Source organism: Centrocercus urophasianus, unplaced genomic scaffold (assembly GCF_019232065.1).
Source record: "Centrocercus urophasianus isolate 14NV4802_14NV808 unplaced genomic scaffold, USGS_Curo_1.0 seq_3, whole genome shotgun sequence".
In the NCBI taxonomy this organism is placed as follows: Eukaryota; Metazoa; Chordata; class Aves; order Galliformes; family Phasianidae; genus Centrocercus; species Centrocercus urophasianus.
In genome coordinates this window covers 1,981,064-1,997,279 of record NW_024884866.1, presented here as the reverse complement: position 1 = coordinate 1,997,279, position 16,216 = coordinate 1,981,064, and the positions used below count along the sequence as shown (strand labels likewise).

General features: G+C 36.6%; 1 protein-coding gene across 5 annotated transcripts in view; it reads left to right on the top strand.

Moving 5' to 3' along the window:
- DCLK2 (doublecortin like kinase 2) overlaps positions 1-16,216 on the top strand; it is a 79,153-nt gene that overhangs the window by 50,896 nt on the left and 12,041 nt on the right. For 4 of the 5 annotated variants that reach the window (XR_006170490.1, XR_006170489.1, XM_042828431.1 and 1 more), the window contains 5 exons: positions 2,384-2,456; positions 3,123-3,231; positions 6,962-7,019; positions 10,635-10,754; positions 12,363-12,509. Coding sequence is in view for 3 of the 5 variants with exons in the window: in XM_042828431.1 (XP_042684365.1) it covers positions 2,384-2,456; positions 3,123-3,231; positions 6,962-7,019; positions 10,635-10,754; positions 12,363-12,509 (507 nt within the window). In the remaining 2 variants the exon portion in view is untranslated. Of the gene's footprint in view, positions 1-2,383; positions 2,457-3,122; positions 3,232-6,961; positions 7,020-10,634; positions 10,755-12,362; positions 12,510-16,216 lie in introns of those variants that run through there. The other variant, XM_042828429.1, reaches the window with a different exon arrangement.

Below are 16,216 nucleotides of genomic sequence, written 5' to 3'. Positions count from 1 at the left end.
CACGGTGATCATAGATTCCATCTGTATTCAGTAGTGTATCAGTGTGCATCCTTTTCTCTTCTCTGTGCAAATCCAGCCATGACTAGTGAACTAGGGATATCAATCGTGCAAGATACTCAAAATACCACAAATCACTGTGTAGCTTAATGATTAGAAAATATCTTATTAATAATTGTTACTTAGCCATGAGTCACTTGCTATTAACTCACATCTCTTTCCCACCTTTTCTGTCTAATCAAGTACATCATAGACAGCTGGAGAGTTTATGTCTACTCTGACACAGTAGGGAAAGACTAGACTGGTTTTGCCAAGGAGGAACCGAGACCAGTAGACCCAGCTCCCAAAATACAGCTAAAGTGGGTTAGACCTCGTCTCTAGAGCCATGAGGTAAATAATTATTGGCAGATATAACGTTAAGTTGCTGTTTCAGGTTCTGATCAATCATCTCAGCTAGAACAGCAACATTAGAATTTTTCCTTTTCCTATTGTCTTAGCTTTTTGTGTCTTAGCTATTTTCCTGCTCCTATCTGTTTCCTTCTTGTAAATACAGTGGTAAGAAGTTATGTGCCTAGTCATGCTCTGACCTGATTATAAGGATGAAGGAAGGTGGAAATGTGAGCTAGATATTCATTTGTATTTTCACTCATTCAAAAGCCCAAATGGATTACTGATGTTTTAGTGTGACTCATGTCTAATATTTTGCAGGGATCTCTTCTGTTACCCCTGTTTCATACCTGAAGATGTGACTGATGGGATAGGAGACTGACTCATGATTTTGCATCAGTGTCATTTAAACTAAGTGTCCTTGTTGTCCTATTGTTGTTAAACAAATAGCTCAGAAAGACTGTTACATTAACACAGTCTCATTTTAGGTTATTAGCAATGACTAGTAGTAGTAGCTGCCTGGTTGCTGTTTGATGCTACTGCTATGCCAAATGCTGGTAAACAACAGAGACTCTGCAAAATTAACTTGTACAGCTGTACAGTTGTACAGCTACCCTACCTTTAGCTGATCTGGCAGCTCAGCTGTCACTAGAAACTTAAGCATTCATTAGCATTTCATGAGCCTTTAGACAATATCCCTATCTGTCAGTTCAGTTTTTTCGTTGACAATAGTGTTAATGATTTAAAATATTCTGCAGTGTAACCAGACAATGTCAGCTAAATGGAAAATGCTGCATTTGGATTCCTGGTGTCATGCAAAGCCATTTCAACAGACACTGAGCTTAAGGCAGGGAAGCATTTTAATCCTTGATGTGGTGAGCAGTGAGAACTATTGTAATAGCCCACGAAGAAAACAAGGTATTGGAAATTCACAGAACAGCAAGAAATACTACATAGAATGGGATGATGTAATAATTTTATGTTTATTTTATTTTATACTTAATACTACTTACTGAATTATTAAACTACATTTAACTGTAGTGGGAGAAGTTATAAAAAACAGCAGCACGTAGAACAGATCAGTACCTTTTACTGTTCACTGCATTTGTTTGTACACCACCCCATTTTTAAATAAAAGTTGATTGCTCATTATGGCAGGACAACTTCGAGTGGAACTGCAAGGGTTCAGATCAAGTTACCAGTTAAGATTTTAGTGCAGCAAAAGCTGTTTTCATCACACATCATCCTTCAAAACCAGTTAGATGATTGTTTTTGCAAAGACATCTAACCTGTACTGTTAGTGGAGATCCTCAGTCTTGACATCCATAATAACCTAAAGTACAAACTTTTAAACTTCCAAGCAAATCTGGCTATCATAGAGGTTCTAGGCACCCTAAGACAAAATTATGTTGTTTAAATGTGAACTAGTAGAGTCATGAGAGCATTTCCACATTACCTTCTTAGCATGCTTCAGTGCTAATCGGAAGAGGGCACAGACTGATAGAGCTCAGCTGGGGAAACCTCTGGCAGTGCCAGCTGTGAAGTAGATGTGTTAGAAGAAGACCGCTGGATAGGTGTCGAGAGGTGGCTCTATCTGGGTTTGAATCTCTAGCTGACATGAACAGACATGTTACCCAGCATGCAGAGTGTATTGCAGCTATCTTATTCCATAGAATGAAGAGAGAATGTTTGTGCAGTGGGAGAGCATTTTCTTTGCTGCTAGCAGTTTTGCTAAAACGTGTTCAACTACTTCTATAAAGAGGAATATCAAGCTTGTGTCTTAAGTTTGGTGAAAAACAGTGTTTCATGTTAAGAAAGATGAGCTGTGAGAAAGCAAGAGTAAAAATAAAATGAGAGTGGAAAAGCAAACTGACGCTGTAGAGGTGTTTAATTTAGAGCTTTTTTGTAAATTTTCTGTTGTTTTCTCTACATTTCTTCCTGACTCCTCCTTGCAGTTTCTTTATCATGATAAATAAGAAGATCTTACTTGCTTTCATAGATCCCTCCTCATGGTGGATCATCGTCCAATGTGAATGGTGTACCTGAATCACTCCATTGCCAGAGTCCTGAAGGTAGGTCACCAACAATTACTAAGCGCCCTTGCAAAAATTTTGCTGTAAATAAAAATTGGTTTAGAAATGTTAGATGTTAGCCTGCTGGTTTGTCAGTCACTGCTCCCAGATTTGTATCATCAGCAAACTTACTGGGTGGGTGAATTGTATCCCTTCATCTAGGTAATCAATGAAGATTTTGAACAAGGCTAGATATGACAATGGCATAACCTGGTTTAGGCTAAAAGAACAAACAACAAACAAAAACTTGAAGCAATTGGACTGGATGCTGCCTTTTATCATATAAAGAAAATATGCATTTTTACTTGCTGTTGTGGTTTTTACATGTACTGTTGATGAATCTTTCATATATTCAAAAACAGTGAAGACACTTCAGAAAAAGTATTTTGAGTTCAGAAAGCATTCTAACTGCATTTCTCACTTTTACAATACATACACCCTAAAGGTAATAGTTGACTTACATGCAAGAAAGGTCAAACAACTCTGCCTTATGCTGTTCATTCTTACGTTTGAGATTAAAAATAAGGGAATAAGCAGAGAGGAAAACAGCTTACACTTGCGTTTTGTATCTGTGACTGTTTTAATTCTGTATCTACCTATGGGGAATATATTACACCCTGCTGACACCTCTCTTCACTTTGTGTTACTGACCTTGCTTTTCTGCAGGTGTGAATGGAAACAAGTGCTCAGGGTCATCCACCATTCTTGAGAAGTATAAAGTCGGAAAGGTGATTGGTGATGGTAATTTTGCTGTTGTGAAGGAGTGCATAGAACGGTGAGCAAGGAGAACGTTCAGTAGTGACAACTTATTTTACTGGATAGAACCCCTGTGCATTAGCACGATTGCATAGGAAATGTGATGAGATGAAAGCAAAGGGCAGTTACAAAGAAATGCATACACTTCAGGAGAACTAGACAAAGGAAAATACGCAGAGCTTCCTATGTGTTATTCCACCAAAGGCATGTGAGAACAGCAGAGCAGTGTAGCTTTTTAATCCCCAAAGCTGAAAGAGATATCACCTCTTAATGGAGGCTCTTAGGGAAACACTACAGACCTTCAAGAAACCCGTTTACACCACATGAAACTGTTGGAAATGATAGAAGATTTTTTGTGGCACCTAAGACACAGTCTTACAGGAAGCCTCAGCAATTTTGCTGCTACGAGATCCTACTGCTTGCTGCTGACATCATTCTTCACAGCTTTTGGTATACTGTGAACAAAGTATTCTTAAAAGCATACAGTTAGCAGCAGATAGCCTGTGTGATTGGCTCCCTTCTGCTTGCTTGTTCAGTGGGGTAGCACAGTGTGGAGCCAAAGACCCTAAGTCAACCTTTTAATATTCCAGACTCTGAAATATTCTTGTGCCCAACTTCCCTGAGGGTAAGCAGGACACCTTTACAGACCTGTGCTGTATTACTGCTCATTCTCTGCAAGCTTTGTGTCATGCTTTGCTGCTGTTGTAAGCAGAACAGATGATTTGACTGTCACTTTCTCAGTTTATGTCTTAGAACCACCTTCTTTATCAATCTGAGAATTATGTCAGCTTCTTAAACATTAAGAAGAATCTCCAACTTGACTATAAGCACTGAGCAAATTCTATAAAATCCATAGCAGTTATCAATATATTTGATCCACATCTGCTGGTTTACTTTAAATAAACATCATTTTGAACAAGAACATCTCATTCCAATCTTAGCAGATCATATATTCACACACTGGCATTCTTGCTAAGTCACACAAATGACCCAAAAGGGTTGTGCAGTGAGGCTGAACATGCTGAACAGATATGTATAAATTATAATCCCTGCCTTTATGCACCCCTTTTTTTCCCCTCAAGAGAAAGGTTCCTTGATACTGTATCTGTGTTCTTTCTTTTCTGAAAGTAGTATTGGTAGGTAATATGCAATACATCTAGTACTCTCTTTTGATTTATAGCAGATAAGAATGATCATTATTGTTAATACTTGATGACATACTAGCAACCAGGTTTATAAATTTTATAAATTAACGAATAAAGACTTAGGTGACAGCTTCTAGAGATGCAATCTGATTACAATATTGATACAGGAAAAATAAAAAATGGCTGAGTGATGAGTACACTCTGAATAACTTCGTGTTGCAAGTGCAGGGATTAGATAATGCTTCTATCAGTGTTAATATCCAGACTCCATGGGCTTGATGTTTCCACCAGGAAACTGTGTTCCTGACAAGCAGTACCACATTACAGTGCTTAGTGCCCTAGCGCTTTAAACACTGCAGGTTCGTTACAAAAATTATAAGAAGGCAATAAAGCCAGGTGTGCTGAAAAAAGAATTTAAAGTCCATTTTGTTCTGCAAGAAGCCACACATAAGAGGCTTGAGAGAAACTAAATGAATTATGCTTCACAGTGTCCTCCCACATGCTCTAAAGCTGGCCACAAATCCTTTGTTAAGTTGTGGAGCAAATAAAGTTCATAAAAGAAAGAAGGTTAAACTCGTAAGATTGCATAATTTAATATTTTTAGAAATGACTACTACGCATTTTGGAAACGGCATGATTTCCACTGAAAATGGGAAAAGGGCTACTATGTCACTTTGGTTTGTAAATGTCATCTGTGTTTTTTGGGATGAGGGGACTGGGCTAGAAAAACAACCTTCACATTAAGAAAATAAAAATAAAAAGTCAAATTTAAGCTCAATTCCATCTTTAGATTTAGTAAAGCATTATTAAATGAATTTTACAAAAAAAAAAAAAAAAAAAATGCAATGGTTGCTGATAATAAGGAGAGAGGAAATACCAACTATAAATGCTTTTCATTTAATTTCTAGTAATTATTATACTTAATTTCTCATCATGTCATGTATGAACACTTTGGGTGTGGAGCCAGGAAGCCGTTACATCAGCTGTTCCACAAAATAAAATGGTCTCCTTTTCAAAGGGTGCCTATATGTCTATATATATGAAGACATGAGTCAACAGATGGATACTGACAGCTAGACAGAAGAATGCCAGCAACCTGTCAGACAATACTGGTCAATATGATAGGCAGTGATATCAACACACAAACTGCGTCTGCTATCCCTTGTATTTTCGTAGGTACTATACTATAGCATTTGCAGGAGGGATTTGAAGTTGCCTCATGAACTGGCTTTACAAATGTTAGCTCCTCGTTCAACACTGCACAAATGCTGAAGGTTTCCTAAGTGGGTTGTGCTGATCAGTTATTTGCAGACTTTCAGATAATGCACTTAATTTAGAATAACATAAATTGTGCTTTGAATTATGCTTTGTGTTCATAGTAGATTCTGTGTCTGTTCATAAGAGGATAGCATTTCACAGATACCATTTAGATAACACTTCTTTCTAAAGACTGGATCAGGTTGTAACTATGACAACCTAGCAGATACAGCTGCACTTTGAGAGCAGAGATTCTCTGCTGCGTTTTTTAAATAATGGATCATTTGAATGTGAAATGTTAACTCAGTTCCTTTTTTGTAAGGCAGCAATTTTGATTTGCTGTATATAATGCAAAAGTGTAGTGAGAATTAACTTGTTAACTTAATAATGTACCTAATTTTTTCTTTTGTAATTGCCTGCAATGATTTTATTATATATGCAGAACACCATTACATGTGGTGTTCTGAGGCACACGTAACACTAGGTACTAACACAAAAATGGGATAGTAGCAATAAGATTTTATGACACTTTGTTTTGGTTTTTAACTCCTCCTTACTATAATTAGTAATGTGATCTTTGATTAAAGGAAAAAAAAAAGAAGGTAATTTATTTGTATTGCATTTTTCTTTCATTTTTTCCCCTTCTGAATAAAGGTAGAAGATTTTTATTATTGCTTAGAGGGATGAAAAGCAAAATAGAGCTCCTTCTTTTGGGGAGAATATCTACAAAAATAGTCACCCTTTTTACTTTGGATATAACCACACTCTAAAATGCCATGGCACTATAGATGATAGCTATAAAGTTCCATACACTCATGGGGATGAAAAAAAAAAAGAAAAAAAGAATGAATGAAATACAAAATTATCTCCTAATAAATTCAGCAGGATTTTGGACTACTATATCATGAAACACAGGGTCTTAGCTCTACTGAATCCTACCATTTTTTTTTTCCATGAGGCAATCACACTTTTTTCTCTCCTCACTTACATCATAAATGAGGATGATTTTATCTTTAAAGCCTACCAGTTGAACAAAGCAAAGTGGAGAGCCCAAGACAAATTCTGCTCATTGCAGTAAAGAGGTGAGAGGGAGTTGTGCTAGGTCACAGAAGAATGAGTTGCAGCTGGAGCCTAGGAATAACACAGTAAGTGAATAGGGCTGTGGTAGTCAGGGAAACAGCGGGCACAAATGTTGCTGAGAAAATGAAAAACAAAATGAAGTCTGTTCTGTGCGTTTTTTCTCAGCAGCCTCCATGGGTGAAGGCATTCCACTATGTATATTTTTATAGATAATGCTACATAATGCTGACTGATTTCTGATTAACATTTTCATATTTTTCTCACTAGATCCACAGGAAAGGAGTTTGCACTGAAGATTATAGACAAGGCTAAATGCTGCGGAAAGGTAGTGTGCGACAATTTACATGTTTAAGAAAAACAGCAGCAGCAGCATGAGCAGCTGCTCATTAGTCATAAATGGGGGGTGTGTTTGGGTTTCTGACTGTTTTCAGAATATCTGTTTTACAAGGTGATATTCCTTTCAAGAAACAAATAATAAAAGTTGTGAGCGTTAGTGTGCTAGATTGTGGAGTAAAAAACCAGTTGTCATTTTTACTGAACTAACAAACACCAGCGCTTGTCCAAAATGAAATCAGACCAAACATAGCCTAGTTATTTTGATTTGTAAAATACAAGAGAGGAAATTTCCTGTTTTCCCTTCCCTCTCTATCTCGTGTCCCTTTTTATGGCTGTACACACCCCTTTTATATACAGAGCATGGATTTCGGAAGAAATTTCATCAACCATTTTTTTCTGTGTATGTAGTTAAATATCTTGTAGAACAAAGATCTCTTAACAAGAGAGTTCTATACACTTTATTTCTAATACATAAAAAAAAAAAGAAAAAAAAAAAGCCTGCAACAGAATAGCATGTTATGTAAGAGAAGCAGGAATCCTAGAGTGTCACAGACTTCCTCCCAAGTACAGACTTTTAAAAACGAGGGAAAAAAAACCTAACAAATCTATAGGTAAAACATAGTCAGAAATGGAGACTAAATGTTGGAACAAAAAATAAGACTTCTATTTTACTGCTTTGCAAGACCTTAAAAACAAAGGGCTCTTGAGGAACTTATGACTCAAATGGATCAGAGTTTATTGTTGCAACAGCAACACGGAAGGCACAGTATTAAACAGCAGTCAAGTTTTGTTTTAAAGACTCTGAGATAGGAAATAAATGCCATTCTTTCAAGTGTAACTAAAAGGGCAGTCTTTTATTTTGATGCAAATATCCAATTTTCTAAGTAAACGATCACAATGAAATGATTCTGGAGTTATCTTCGCAACTAAGTTAGGGTTTTAATCACTTTTTATCAATTGCATAGAGTAACTGCTCTGCAGAGTAATATTCAGAGTTGTAACTGATAGGAGTGACCTTGTAGGAAGATGCCGAAAGTCCACATGATGTTCTTTGTATAGTAAGGAGCTGTACAAACTGCTCTGCACTGCCACCCTACCTGCTGTGATGACTTGCTCTGAAGTAGAGGATCTCTGTCAGAAATGGTCTATTCATGCAGATTTTAAGTTGTGTAAGGAGATGAATGTTCCTTCCCCGTTACTTTATCTCATATCCCTAGGTTTATTTAACGGAGAATTTAGAAAGGAATCTTAAAAATGTATAACCTCAAGAAAAACAGTACAAAAATTGCCTTTCTGAGATTAAAATGTAGAAATTTCTTTGGCTGTAGGAAAGTTGAACCAGTGTGTTTTTCTGAAAAAGAAGTATTTTTTATTTTTTAATGCTTTCAACTTCAGATGTTTCTATTACATGTTGTCAGCTCTTAAGCGCCATAAATTGGAATAGACCAGAGACCATTCTGTACAGTAGAGTTCAGACATATTTTCTACTTATCATGCTTGCTGCTTTAAAACAAATGAACAAAAACAGGAGGAAAAAAAATAACCACTTGTATGTTTTGAAGGGATCTGTGTCCAGATGTACGTGTATGTGCAAGCAAAGACCATACTTAACAAAGTAAATATTTAAATCTTGCTACAAGTTAGTTCTTCACCCACTCTCCTTGCCAAGATAAGTCCTGTGTTAAAAACAACTATCTGGACCAAATATGTGTGATTTGTATGTTGCCTACTGCTCGCTACCGGTTTTTCTTCGATTGACTAAAGCATTTTCTACAATTAACCTAAATACCAATTATACTCTTCAAATAATTCCTATGAATGTAGACTGAAATCTATATTGTGCTAAAAAGGAAAACACTGGAAAAAAAAATAAAAGTTGGAAAGCTTTTTTTTAATGACAAAATATAGAAAAAACAGAGAAGTGACTGAAACCAACTGACTATACACTAGCCAATGCTTTGAAAATGAGTATCAAAGCAACAGCTCACCAATGTTTTGGAACCCCTTTTTAAAATGAGCATTAGCTATTGTCACTAGTTTTAGATTAAAATAATTTCTGCCTGGGTTTTGTTTAAACGAAAGGATTTAATGATTATTACGATGTAACGATTTAGTCAAACTAAGTAAAGAAAGCATAGGTAAAAACCATTGTGTCTCAGTGAGAATTATTGGATATAATAAATTGAATATACGTTATTTGTTCTTTGGGTAGAAAACTAACACTAGTTTTGAATTTACAGGCTTCCATCCATAAGGCTTAATATGCTGTGGCTGTTCACTTTTGTCTGTTGATGAGATTGAGCATTGTGTTTAACAAAATTGCTTCATGTTTATTTGTTTTCTTCCTCCAGAGCACCTTTGCTTGGAGCAGACATATGTTTGTTCAGAATGACAATTGATGCTCTTTCAAATTGAATCTCAAAGGTGTGACTGCTGAACCCGTATATGCCACACCACACTCACAAAATGAGATGCACACAGGGCATGTGGTTTCTGAGTTACACAGCCACTTAAAGCTTTGCAAAAACACAACACATCCATAAGTAAACCTGAAAATAGAAGCTAAAGTAGCATAAGATCTTTAATCACTGCTTATGCACAGTGGGTCACATCTACTTCTCGTGCTCTGCTCACAAATGCATGAACTGCATGCTGCTAATCAGTGCATTAAACATGATTAAGTTCAGACTCCGGTGAGATGAGGTCTTACCTGCCAGAGGAAAGGAAACTTATGTTTTAGGCAGGCAGTGTTACTTATTTTACAGGGAATTTAAATACGACTACTGTATTCCAATATTTATAAAGGCAAATGCCAATCATTATTCCAGTGGAAGAATATGCATGCAATTGTATGCAATTTTCTTCACTCAATAGCATTAACCAGATGCTAAGAAATTCTGGAAAGCCAAACATTCTGAAACTAATTGTTCTGTAAACCCATTACTTTCTCAGAAATATATAGAAGGATAAATTAAATGTGGATAAATTAGAAGGATAAATTAATCTGTGCACTGTTCAGCTGTTTGGAGCCACAGCGAGTTGACTGAGCTGGTACATATTTTGCAAATTGTGTATCTAAAGATGCATGTAAAATAAACTGAAATCCATAACCAAAGCAGTTATCATTTTCCTATGTACAATCCATGTCCTTTTTTAAAGTGCAAGTCCTTGAAAAATAAATCCTAGGCAATCTGTCCTTGAATATTGTTCACTAAATGAGAAGTGAAGGCTGGAGAGGATCAAGAACACGTTAGCTGTTGCTGGGAGGTGGCAGCTTACAAAGATCCAAGTCCAGAGGTTCTCAACCTGTTAATATCCACATAAGAAATACAACCTGCACTTTCTGAATTGCTGTCTTATTCTGGGGTCTTTTTTAGAGATAACCCGTGGGTTATGTCTTTGAAATATGTTGAATAAAATTTCTGGTCACCGATGAAGTACAACTGGGCTGAAATACAAGTTAAAATCCAGCATCTGACAGTAGGCTTTACTACAGAAGTGAAATAAATAGAAAAATGGGTGCTCCCTGAAGAGCTGACCAAAGGATAACTGAATGGGCCACTTTATCTCTATTCATGTATACCTGTGTACCCTTTACTGACAGGAACACCTGATTGAAAATGAAGTGTCTATTCTACGTCGAGTGAAGCATCCAAATATCATTATGCTGATAGAGGAAATGGACACTCCAACAGAACTCTATCTGGTGATGGAGCTGGTCAAGGTAAGACGAAGGAGATTTTTTTAAAAAAGAACAGTTCTCTATGTCAGCCAATGATATAATGTCTAGGAGACATAATCAGATAAGATTTCAATGGCAATCTCCATTATTAATCATGCAAATAGTCTTATCAATCAGTTCCATTAGTGGCATTTACATCTCTTCTGTTGTAATTAGACTATTAGACCCACAGATTTGAGGTAATCTTGCTAACTATGTACGCAGCCTAGAGAGAAGTGGGTGGAGGTTTTATATCATTTACAACATGCAGAGGGTACCTGTGATATGCATACAGTAATGGAAAATTTGCATTTATTTCACCACTATATTTAATTATTTGCCTTAAAGGGAAAAACTCAATTTATCTTAGAAAATCATAGATACAAGTAGTCCAGACTTCACTGATTGTGTTCCATCAAAATTAAAAACTTTCACTTCTCTTCCTCGTATGAAGCATTCCTTCACTTTATTTCCAGTTGTCCAAAAACTTGATGGTGTTTGTACACGTACACTATTGTACACATACAGAGAAAAAATATCTCTAATTCCATTTTACTGTCACCTTGTGAATGTAAGATACTAGTTTGATGGAGTTTTATTTCTGCACTCTCACTTACCTGTGTTCTGTACACCCACTGCAACACTGCCCATTGGCTTGATCAGCCTGTCAGAGGAGTGCAACTCATCACTTTTTTTCCTGCCTGAAACGTTGATCCTGTAACTACCTCTAGAGCTGTTGCCGGCTTGGGAAACTGAAGAAAGCCTAGTTGTTCAAGTCAGAATTTTTGTAACCTACCCATTTATCTCCCATTCTAAAAGTTATTTTTAAATGAGAAGTTTTTCTGTTTTTAAGAAAGTATTTTATTAATATTTTAATATTCCACCAGCTTAGCACGCAATTCCTGAATTGCTGCTTCTTCTCCACACATATTGAAATGCTTGGAATGCCACCCACAGCTCAGATAAATCACTCCTACAGATGTAACCAGGGTAACCATCATAGAGACACCCACATAAAATTCATGGCAATGATTGGAAATGCTGCACCAGAAACTCATTTACATGTTGTTATGTATCCCAAGATAAAGAGGGTATCCTAATCAGACTACACAACAGGCCTACTCTGAAATCACCTGTAAGTTCTGCACTTCAAACTCATCCTGTTCAGCTGTAATAACTTGACATTTTCACAATATCTGCAACATTTCTACTTTGCAGTTCATTACAATTGCAAAACGTGGTATCTTAGGCTTTTTGCTGTTGGCTGGATTTTCTTTAGGCTTTACTCAAAATCAGAGAAAGAATTAAGCTGGTAAGATGAAGAAAATAGAAACTGTATGGAGGTATCTCTGTATATCATGCATATGAGCAGTCAATCAAATGAAATCAAGTCCAAAAAAGGACTGTGATCTGTAAATGACCCAAGTTCCCATTCTACAATCTTGGTGAGAAGTTTTATGTTTCTGGAGCTTTCATCTGTTGTGTTTGTTTATTTGTTTTAACATTTTAACGTGCTTCTGAGCATGCTTTTTGTGCAAGATTTTACATGGTATGTTACAAATTATCTTTATTGTTTTTCCTGGACTGACCTATTATCTTTCCTTACTCTAGGGAGGAGATCTATTTGATGCTATCACTTCTTCTACAAAATACACAGAGCGAGATGGGAGTGCAATGGTCTACAATCTGGCCAGCGCACTCAAGTACCTTCATGGTCTCAACATTGTACACAGAGACATCAAGCCAGAAAATCTCCTGGTACGTTTCATTTATTTTCTAATATTTTCTTTCTTACTTCCTTCTCATTAATGCAAATGCTTGTACGTAAAAGTCAAAAAGCTGAGCAGGGAACAGAAGGAATGTTAATTTGGAATATGTACGTATAAAATTAATCTTCTACCATGAGATAGCAATCACTGTAACCCAAATGAGCTATACTCAAACATGTCCTTAGACCTATCTTTATTTACATTTTGATTGGCTGCCATTTGGACAAGTAGGAATATGGTCTCACCAAACAATGAATTTTAAAGCTGTGTTGATGAATTATTTATTACATTTTGTAAGTGGGGGATAGATGGGCTGAGAGCCACTTCTTCCAGAGATCACATGGTGATCTAAAGCTTTTTTTAAATTTTACTGTCATAGCAGGAATGAACATCTTTCTAATGACTTACCAGTATTCTAACCATGAATGAGCTCCGTACATACATTTATTTTGTCATGGGTGACTGATGACATTTTGTTCTCAGCAGAGGTATAAAGTAACTGAGTCTGTTGAAAAGCATGACCACAAAGTCTGTTCTGAGAACTGCTTAGAGAACAGTGCACAGAATGGGAGCAGTGTGCTGCCTTGCTTACACAGAGGTGACACATAAGAATTATGTACTGCTTGTTAGATATTAGGTGTGATGCAATGAACAAGCAGGACCATAACCTTCAATACCTGAGTCACTGTCATCAGGAATGAAAGGAGCTTTTATTAACATTTGATGGTCATTTCTTAAAGCCTTTTGTGATACTTGTCCATCCTGTTTATTAAGGAATCCTGGCTTTTCACAAAATAGATTTTGATTTATTACAAGGATGGGATTATAAGCTGAATTCTAATTAATAGTTAATTCTTTACCAACCAAATTCTACTGGCAGTTTTCAGCAACTGACATAAACCCACAAATCAATTAGATTGTGTATCAAAAAGAAGAGGGGAGGAAGCTGCTCCCGGAAAACATAGTCATAGCAACCCAGCACTTAAAAGAGAAAATTTATCACTTAATTATCAGCACTTCCTCAAATATAATCAATCTAAATTCATTTTAAGCTCTCATTGGTATTTGAATCAATTATAAAAAGACACAAATGTCCTTTCTGCCTAGAAAGCCTGAAGAGATTACTCAACAGATGCAAGTCCTATTCACAGTGATTGACAATACCAGTATGCTAAGACAGCTAATTGGTATGGAATGCAAATGCAAATAATTCCCATCAGTTGCTACCTGTTCTTGGAAGTAGTTGGTTCTTTTGCACAAGTTCATCCAGCTCTCTTGAATTACATCCTCTTTACCAGTCATGCACTCAAAAATATATGCTATTAGTCTTATAGTTTGTATGTGTTTATCAAGGAGAAAAATGTTTCCATTAATGATACGAATTATACAGAGAAAGGAAGAAAGGCCTTGCTACCAATTATTTGAAAAAAAAACCAAACTATTTCCACCACTCTAGAGATGCTAGAGTCCTATGTCCTAGCTTCCACTGAAATCATGATAACAACATAACAACATCACTTCAAGGAAACAAAACAATATTAATTTATATGGGATGTGTCCTTATAGTTCCCTTTACTATTAATCCAGTTTTTGTTTTTTTTCTTGTTATCGCTGTCATATAATGTTTTTCTGTCGATTATAAGCTACCTTCCTTTCTGCAGCAAAATAACTCAGAACAAGATGATCTATGGGGCTTTTGAGTCAGGTGCATTTGGGTCTGCACAGAAATCTAAATACTTCTCAGTCAGGTTTCTTATTACTGAACTTTCCTAGTGTGACTGCAACAGCAAGACTAAGCTTAGAAAGACATTTCCTAAGAAATATTTGGCCAGCGAGAGATTGTAAACCAATCTGATGGTAGCTGCCAATCTCTAGGTCCCCATCAATTACAAATACGTTATTACATTTTTAAAATATATTTAAAACTTATCAGCATTCTAGGCTTGGTTTTCTCCCTGCTGAACATGCTTAAGGCTATATAATGGGCTGACCTACATAGCTGCCAGACAGCTCAGTTGAACACTAGCTCCAGCTGCACTGTGGCAAGAAATTGCCATGCCATTTTTCTCCTCTTTCCCTAGAGCAAGCAACCAGAAACTTAACCCCAATCCATAATTTAACAGTCAGAATAGCTATGGTGTAACAAAGAACTAATCTGTTGCTGTGCGCTGGAACAAACTGTGCGTATAACTATCACTGCTGCTGTGCTGATCTGACAGTACTGCACCTCATTCAGAGCAAGCTGTGTGGCCATATACAGTTATTTTAAGGGCTATTACCTGTGTCTTTATCCTCAAGCTTGATGTTTGATTTATTTCAGGGTACCTTTTTGGAAGGCATAGGTAGTTGGTGGACTTGGCTACTTCTGTAGAAATGTCATGTTTGAGATCTAATGTTACTTTTATTAATCTTTTCTGGTTGTGGTGAACAAGTATTCATTCATTCACACTCATTTGGTCCACTGTGTGGTGGAAAGTAAGCAGGTGGAGAGAGCAGCACCATCGGGTAACAAACCACACTGAACTAAGTTGTTATCAGAACAAGATACGAATGCAGATATTTCACTGCAAGCTTGTTCTTCATTCCTCAAGGCAGAAGAAAAAAGTGTAATTCGGCAATTACATGAACCATCCACAGCTGAAAGTTTCATGTTATTGTTCAGATAAATTGTTTTTCTCCAGTTGTTATTTGGGGAAGAGCAGATGAGTGTTTATGGATATGAGTGTGATTATTCATTACAGTGTTGGCACTCCGCTTCTAATTCTGTTGGTTTCATTTCAGACTTGGTTCAAATAGCCTGCTGCTCTCATTTGGGCATAGTCTGTCAACAAATGGGAGTAAATACGTATAGGTTTTGAGAAGCAATCAACTGATTTAACCATTGCCAGGTGTGAAATCTTAGGATCAGAAAAGATCAGCCTGGTGACAGCCTGATTCCAAATATATCATTGTCTCTTTTCTTTTTTTTTTTTTTTTCTACAGCTGTAGAGTGATACAAATGAGGTTATCTGTACTCTTGCTTCCATGGCAAAATCTGTTATCTGACACACGTTTTTCTCAGATGTTTTGCTGTACATAAAAGTAGCAGAACAGATGCATTTTTCTCAAATTTTATGTGTGGTGGTCATTTTTTCCAGTTATGCAAAAAAAGCTGGAAAAAACTATAGCAATTGACATTGTCCAAAGCAAATGCTCCCAGCTGTACTATCTGACCAAGTGTTTTCTGATCTAACCTTACAGATATTCCAAACTTACAGATATTCTTACACTAAATTCTATGATGAAAAGCAAATATATAAGGATTAATTGGTCAAAGTGACATCACTTAATGGAACCCAAAATAATAATGGGGGAGGGAAAGGTGACATAACACTATTTTACTGAGATCGCTGTAGAGCTAGTAACAAGAAGTACTTTAGCACCTTATCATAATTTTGTCTGTCTCTCTGGAAGGTACGTAGAATTGGAAAACACATTAGAAACAGCAGAAATCTCCATACATAGAATTTATTAGAAAGTGCAAGTATCACTGGATAACTTCAGCACTGCTATTTCAGCCAATATCTTCTCTTATTTGTGAACATAGCACACCTATTCCTGTTCCAGTCTAGGCGCCCTTATAGAAACTGGGATTCCACCCGTTTAAGACAGAGGAGATGCAGTGTTTTCACAGAAATGCAAAGGCATGGTTTAACT